The sequence below is a fragment of the Mandrillus leucophaeus genome, unplaced genomic scaffold (assembly GCF_000951045.1).
Source record: "Mandrillus leucophaeus isolate KB7577 unplaced genomic scaffold, Mleu.le_1.0 Scaffold256, whole genome shotgun sequence".
Classification (NCBI taxonomy): domain Eukaryota; kingdom Metazoa; phylum Chordata; class Mammalia; order Primates; family Cercopithecidae; genus Mandrillus; species Mandrillus leucophaeus.
Genome location: NW_012102654.1, coordinates 2,013,076 through 2,020,792, shown reverse-complemented (window position 1 = coordinate 2,020,792; position 7,717 = coordinate 2,013,076). Strand labels below are relative to the sequence as shown.

The 7,717-nt window shown below is 50.5% G+C and overlaps 1 protein-coding gene across 2 annotated transcripts in view; it reads left to right on the top strand.

Annotated features, from left to right (window-relative positions):
- Positions 1-7,717, top strand: part of CLU (clusterin) — a 27,387-nt gene that overhangs the window by 8,653 nt on the left and 11,017 nt on the right. The window contains exons 1-4 of one of the 2 annotated variants that reach the window (XM_011983874.1): positions 2,085-2,371; positions 2,911-3,036; positions 4,412-4,560; positions 7,300-7,470. In XM_011983874.1, coding sequence (XP_011839264.1) covers positions 2,940-3,036; positions 4,412-4,560; positions 7,300-7,470 — 417 coding nt within the window. In that variant the 5' untranslated portion in view covers positions 2,085-2,371; positions 2,911-2,939. Of the gene's footprint in view, positions 1-2,084; positions 2,372-2,910; positions 3,037-4,411; positions 4,561-7,299; positions 7,471-7,717 lie in introns of those variants that run through there. The other variant, XM_011983873.1, reaches the window with a different exon arrangement.

Below are 7,717 nucleotides of genomic sequence, written 5' to 3'. Positions count from 1 at the left end.
CTCTTTTTCTTTCTTTCTCTTTTTCTTTCTTTCTTTCTTTCTTTTTCCTTTCTTTCTCTTTCTTTTTCTTTCTTTCTCTTTCTTCTTTCTTCATTTCTTTCATTTATTATTATTATTATTATTATTATTATTATTTCTGAGATCAAATCACACTCTGTTGCCCAGGCTGGAGTGCAGTAGCGCGATCTCGGCTCACTGCAACCTCCGCCATCCAGGTTCAAGCAATTCTCGTGTCTCAGCCTCTGAGTAGCTGGGACTACAAACACAAGCTGCTACACCCGGCTTATTTTTGTATTTTTAGTAGAGACAGGGTTTCACCACCTTAGCCAGGCTGGTCTCGAACTCCTAAAGTAATCTGCCTGCCTTGGCCTCCCAAAGTGCTGGGATGACAGGCGTGAATCACTGCGCCCCACCAGGTCATTGATTTTCTTAAGCCTCCAGCCCTGCCCTGCTTGGAAATGTTTTGGGAAGTTGCTCAGTTCAAAGCTCCCAGGAGGGTGTGCCTGGAGCAGAGTTGCTCTCAAAGTCGGCCTGCTCCCCACCCCATCTCCTCCTCCTCTTCACCTGCACAGCCCCTTTGTCCACAAAACTGGCCTTTTCTGGTAGAAGGAGCAAGGCCAGGTGGTTTAAGCCTTCTTAGGGGGAATAAGGTTGTGTGGGAATGCTGGGGACTCGAGGGCCTTGGCCTTGACATGGCTCTTCCACCCAGAGCAGCTGGCAGCCAGGCTCCCAGGAGGCAGAGGAGATGAGGGGGGAGGTGAGTCTGAGCAAAGGAAAGGAGGTCGGCTCTGTAGTCATGGCTCTAGAACATTCCTCGGATCAGCAGCATCCACATCACCTGCAGACTGGCTGAAAAAGCTGATTCTGACTCAGAACCAACATTATAACCAGCCCTGCAGTGATTCATAAGTACTTTAAAAAGTGGTCAATCATTTCACCAAAGCGGAGCCACACAGTCCGGGGGACCACAGGTGGCCTCTGTGTGCTTGTCTCGGTTTTCCTGCCCCTCCCCAGGCATGTTGATTAGACACTGCCAATGCCCAGCCTCAGACCTCAGTCTAATATTGAAGTAGTCAGAATTTACTATGATTACATAAGACCCTCTTGTTTACAGAACACATTCTCCTCTCTGAGGTGTGGATTAGATCCATTTTACAGATGAAGAAACTGAGGCTCAGATATTTAAGTGACTTGGAATCAAGGAAAGAACACTGGACTAGGGGTCGGGAGGGCTGGGCTCTCATCCTGGGGTTACCATGAGCATGCTGTGGGCCCTATGGAGTCCCATGAGCATGCTGTGGGCCCTAGGGAGTCCCATGCCCTCTCTGGGCTTCAGCCTCACTGCTAAGGTGGAGGGGTTGGGTGAGAGAACGACCCCCTTCCCAGCTCTGAGCTGGATGGCTCACGAGGGACCCCAGGCTCTCTATGCCCGCTGCTGAGTCTGGAATTCCTTTCCTGTATCTTGCCTTTGGCTGCCCCATTCTTCAGGGCCCAACACCCTGTCTTCTGGTCAGAACCTAGTTCTGAATGGGTTTTTCCAGAAGTTGTTGCTTTCAGGGGCCCCTGGCCGAGGTGTTTCTGGCTGGCTTTGTCTCTCTGGCATGACAAAGGCTCTGTTCCTGCTGGAGGCATTTCAGGGCTCAGTGGGCAGCTGGGGCAGAGCCCGTGAGACCACAGCCTTCCTGGTGAGCCCGGTCTCCACCACCCACCCCGTCTCTGGGGAAGGCGCTGACCCCATCTCTTCTCCCACGCTGCTCCCTGGCTCTGTGTGCCTGATTACTTCTCGTGAGAGGCACTCCTTGTTAATGTGCTACTGAGTGTCCAGATGGGCCTGCTGGGTTGAGCAGGCTTTGGATGTGAACCATTTCAGGAAGGGGAACCCCACCTTCCTGTTGGTTTTGTTATGGGAAATGGGTGAGCTCAGATAAGCAGTTCTTAGGAGGGGGGATGGTAGGGGTGGGGTGCAGGGGGAGGGGTTTCTGTTTTATGCAACAGCCTCAGCTTCTGGGAAAGGGTCCATTGTGTAAGACCGGGGCTGTGGCCTGTGCCCCCTGGCTCAGGGCAGCCAGCCCAGTGGCGGCAGGAACACTGGCAGGGCAGCCTGCTGTGGGCTTAGAGGGGATGGGCCGTGTGGAGGGCCTGGCAGAGCAAAAGGACTCATCCTTCCAAAGGGACTTTTCTCTGGGAAGCTTGCTCCTCGGGCCACTGCGAACCCGCTCTACTCTCTGAAGGGAATTGTCCTTCCTGGCTTCCACTACTTCCACCCTTGAAAGCACAGGCAGCCAGGTCCAAGCCTCCCACTAGGGATGCAGATGGATTCGGTGTGAAGGAATGGCTGCTGCTGCCCCCGGCTCTTGAAAATCAAGTTCAGGTGGTGCTGAGGGCTGCAGCGCTGTGGTGGATGGGGAGTGTCTGCTGGGGTGAAGATTTAGATGCACACTGCAGAGGACGTGGCTGGTCTGTGGGATGCAGTCCCTCTGTGGAGGTGGCATGGGGAGGGACGGATGTGTGACCTAAGGCGGGTATTTTCAGTGTCTGACATGATCGATACCACTCTGGACAAGGAGGCCAGGATGCAGAAAGCCTGTGTGCCTTGCTGATTGCGGGGGAGGATGTGGCTTGGACAAGAGCCTGGCTCCTCCAATGCCAGGGTTCTTGTTTTGGCCACTCAACGTTGCTGTCCTGCACTCCCTCCCTCTCTGCACCTCCTGCCTTCGCTTTCATTTGAGGTGTCCGTGGCAAGTCTGGTTCTTTCCCCCATTTCCTCAGGAATAAAAGTGCAGCAGTGCCTGCTGTGGGGACAGCCGAGGGCAGTGAGGCCCTGGGGAGCTGCTGCAGGCAGCAGGTGGGCGGGACGCCAGCAGGCTGTCTAAGCTGTTCCCATGATGGTCTCCTGTTCTCTGCAAACAGAGGCGTGCGAGGACTCCAGAATTGGAGGCATGATGAAGACTCTGCTGCTGTTTGTGGGGCTACTGCTGACCTGGGAGAGTGGGCAGGTCCTGGGGGACCAGACGGTCTCGGACAATGAGCTCCAGGGTGAGTACACCAAGCGTGATGTGCCTCTGGCCACAGGGTGATGAGGTCAGAGGGCAGGGTAGCCAACTCCGCTCAGTGCCTCTCTATCAGGCCCCAGTGTTACAGACTGTTTTTATCTTTTGCACTGGGTCTGGGTGCCTGTGTCTGGGCCCCCTCTGAGCCTCTGCTCCCAGGCCCCTGGTTCAGGCTCTGCGTGCATTAGACTGCCGGCATTTGCAGGCATTTCCCAAGCACTTTCAGCTGCTGCATTTCATTCAGCTGTTCCCTTCCCAGGCCCCTTGGCCCAGCTCCCAGGCCTCCTCCACGAAGCTGTGGACCACTGGAGCTCTTATCCCTCTCCCCTTTGGAGTGCCCAGAGCTTGTCCCTCCTGTGAGCTGACTGCTTCTGCAGGATCATTGTTAAAAACCCAGATCAGACATGGCTGTGAGTCTGTTTCACCTCTTCTCAGCTGGGTGACTTTGGGCCACTATCTTGATCTCATGACACTTCCCCCACCCCCCATTTTATTGAGATACAATTAACAAATAAAAATTGTGTGTATTTAAGGTATATGACATGATGTTTTGAAATGCACATACATTGAAATGATGACCACTTTGTATGGTGGGATGGTGGAAAGACTTACTCTCTTAGCAAATTTCCAGTTATAATATGGTGTTATTAACTATAAGCACCACCTGTATGTTAGATCTCCACAACGTACTCCCCCTACCTGATTGACACTTTGACCCTACCTATCATATCACACTTCCCTCTGCGAAGTGGGCATGGTAAGGGGCTGGAGCATTATGTAAACTGCACATGAAGTGTTTGGCGCAGTGCTTGGCATGGGATAAACACCAGTGAAGTAGCACTTACGTGACACAGTGTTTCACTGCATTTGTTATCAGTGCTACGCCTTATTTACTCATCTTATTCCTGTCACCTGGCACTGCATTGGAACAAAGAAATACACATGTCTGGTTAAACTGAACTCTAGAAAGATTTGTGTCCAAAATGACAAATTTTGTATTTTGATGCTTCAGAGCTGACACTTCTGGTTGTTTTTTTTTTTTTTCCCCTTGACAAGTTTCTTCTGCACCCGGCTCATTCTCCAGGGGCACATGGCAGTGGTTGGGCATAGCTCTGAGTGTGCCAGCTCCCATGGTCTGCATTTCTGAGCAGTAGGGTGTAGTCAGCAAGGAGCCTGTGATGGGAGCCTGTGCCAGGGAAAGGCTGGGGCCATGCTGCTGCCTGCCGGCAGGGGTGGGGGTCCCAGCCTTGACAGCCCCTGAACTGAACGGGCCTTTCTGGCCATTCCAGCTCATTCCAGGGTTACATCCCGAGGCCACGTCTTCCTCTTGCCTCATGCTACCTCTTGCACTTCTCTTGCAGAAATGTCCGATCAGGGAAGTAAGTACGTCAATAAGGAAATTCAAAATGCTGTCAACGGGGTGAAAGAGATAAAGACTCTCATAGAAAAGACAAACGAAGAGCGCAAGACACTGCTCAGCAACCTAGAGGAAGCCAAGAAGAAGAAAGAGGTCAGGAGAAGCCACGAACGCCACCCTGCCTCGACCATCCCACTGGAGGGGAGGGAGGGGGTCACTGCACGGTGCCTTGCTGGGTTGCCATGGTGACCCGCAGTCCTCCCAGGCTGTGTCAGCTGATGCTGGGGCTGTAGTTAAGAAGTAGGAAAGGTTCATTCGCTTTTGAAAGCATCAGGGAGTGAGATCTTGGATCAGGTTTTGTTATAAGCCTGGCCCAGGGCCTAATGCCCAGATTCATTTCAATAGATGCTTCTAAACCCTGACCACGTAGTAGTTCCAAGCAGGCTCTGGATGGGGTGGCGGCGGGGGCCCAGATGGGGGTGGTGTCCAACCTTCAGGAAGCTTATCTAGTTGGGTTGATACGGTTAGGGTTAAGGCAGGCACACTGCACCCCACGTCTTCCTAGAGTTCTGGACTACTTCATAAAGAAACATCTTAAGCCCAGTAGTGGATATAGCAGGTCAAGCCTGTGCTTAATGATTCGACAAAACTAAAACACTATAATTCAATGAACAACTTATTTAAGAAATCAAGTCTCCTTAAGAGTATCCTACAAACCTCCTCTCACGGTCGCCCTACTTCAGATGCTAAGATGTAGCTACCTGCCAGCTTCATGATCCATCATGCATGTTAAAAGCATTTCAAAGGCTCTGAGAAGTTGTGCAGTAAAGAAACCTGTGTAACTCCATGAAACCCAGAGTTTTCCAAATTGACCAGGGAATTCATTTTTTTTTTTTTTTTTTTTTTTTTCCTGGCTGCTTTGAGCACAGCTCCATGGGAGCCACTTCAGGGAATCCTGGCCTGGATGTAGCTCTACCTTTTTTTCAAGCTTCATGCCCTTTCTTGGCCTCAGTATCAGTTCTCACCATTTTTTTTTTTTTTTTGAGATGGAGTCTTGCTCTGTTGCCCAGGCTGGAGTGCAATGGCACAATCTCAGCTCACTGCAACCTCCACCTCCAGGGTTCAAGTGATTCCCCGCCTCAGCCTCCTGAGTAGCTGGGATTACAGGCACGCGCCACCACACCCGGCTAATTTTTTGTATTTTTAGTAGAGGTGGGGTTTCACCATATTGGCCAGGCTGGTCTCGAACTCTTAACCTTGGCCTCTTGGTCTGCCTGCCTTGGCCTCCCACAGTGCTGGGATTAACAGGCCAGTTCTCACCATTCTATGAGAATCCTCAAATAGCTCCTGGGGAAGGAGCATGTCTCATGCCCACACTTTTGTGGTTATCACTGGAGTTTGACCTTCAACAATTCTGGTTTTATAATAAAGCACATCACATTTGGAGAAAAGAGCGTATCTCAAAGAGCTACAACTAAGAGCTACTTCTTAGTTGAGGAGTAGGTGAGCCAGAAGGAAAGGAAGTAGGCAGCATGGGTGGCACTTGTGTCTTGGCTCAGTGGGAGGTGGGCTGTCTTCGCCCAGCAGAGGACAGGGGATGATGGAGCAGGACAAAGACCTCACGTAACTCTGGGGTGTGGATAGACTAATTTTTTTGAAGACTAACACACTCATTTATAGAGATTTTAATATAGAAAAGTAGAAGAGGAAAAGTTTTTCCATAATCCTTTTGCCCAAGGACAAGTCACTGTTAACATTTGATCTATTTCTTCCTATTCTTTTCCTCTGTGCTTTTTTGACAGTGGCTATGCACAAAATTATGAATTTTTCACATAAACAGTACATATGATAATATTCAAAATGGACTATAAACATCCTTTGTAATGATGTACCATTTACTCTTTGTAGGAACCACAGTTTGTTTAACCTGTCTCTTTTAAGCATCTGGGTTGATTCTGATTTTATTTTTTTTCCATAAGATAATACTGTACCGAATATTTTTAAGCATCTTTTTCTTTGTCAGGGGATTCCTTTGAGATAGAGTCTTTGTTTTGTTTTGTTTTGTTTTTTGAGACAGAGTCTCGCTCTGTCACCCAGGCTGGAGTGTAGTGGTTTGATCTCGGTTCACTGCAACCTCCGCCTTGTGGGTTCAAGCGATTCTCCTGCCTCAGCATCCCAGGTAGCTGGGAGTGCAGGTGTGCACCACCACACCAGCTAATTTTTGTATTTTTAGTAGAGACGGGGTTTCACCATGTTGGCCAGGCTGGTCTCGAACTTCTGACCTCAAGTAATATGCCCGCCTTGGCCTCCCAAAGTGCTGGGATTACAGGTGTGAGCCGCTGCACCTGGCCTGAGATAGATTCTTAGAGAATTATTGGATCAAGTGGCAAGGACCCATTAGAGAATTTTGACAGCTGGTGTGGCTTTGGTGTTGAAAGCCTGCCATTCCCTTTGCATGCCAGGGGGCATGGTTGCAATAGAAAGATAAGATTCAGGGAGTCTGCAGCCTGCTTTGGAAGATGAAATTTAAATACCAGAAGCAGAGAATAGAAAATGAGGCTTCAGTGAGAGGGTAGTCACTGAGTAGATGATTAGCGCACTAAATCAGAGAGAGGTGCTGTCCACATGGGTTCCAGGAGCTGGGAAGCTTCTAGGAGTTAGGGAACAGTTGGATCTTAAAGGATGAGTGGATTCTTCAAGCCGGGTGGGAAGGGGATTCCAGGTGGGTAAATGAAGGGAAGCCTGAACTGGAGCAGGGGTGCACACTTGCATGCTGGGTGGCCATCCTGTGGGAAGGCCTGCCCTGGGCAGAGGGCCTGGCACCCAGCACCTCCTTGAGTGTGTGAGTCTGTGGTCTCTGTGTGGCTCAGCCAGCCTCGTGTCTTCCTCTAGGATGCCCTAAGTGAGACCAGGGAATCAGAGACAAAGCTGAAGGAGTTCCCAGGAGTGTGCAATGAGACCATGATGGCCCTCTGGGAAGAGTGTAAGCCCTGCCTGAAACAGACCTGCATGAAGTTCTACGCACGCGTCTGCAGAAGTGGCTCGGGCCTGGTTGGCCGCCAGGTGAAAAGGGACACATCAGTGGCCAAGGCTGAGTGGGGAAGGACGGGAGCCTAGTGAAATATGCTTCATTCCACATGCCAGATGCAATTGATTAGTATTGGCTGGCTGCATTGGGGCCCAGAGTGTCATGCTCCATTGGTGATGTCTGGCATGAGTAGTGAGAGTGGAGTCATCAAAAGGATGTAGGCCAGGTATCTACCTTCTCTTAGAAAACTCACGCAGCAGTGCTTAGCTGGATGACATAACC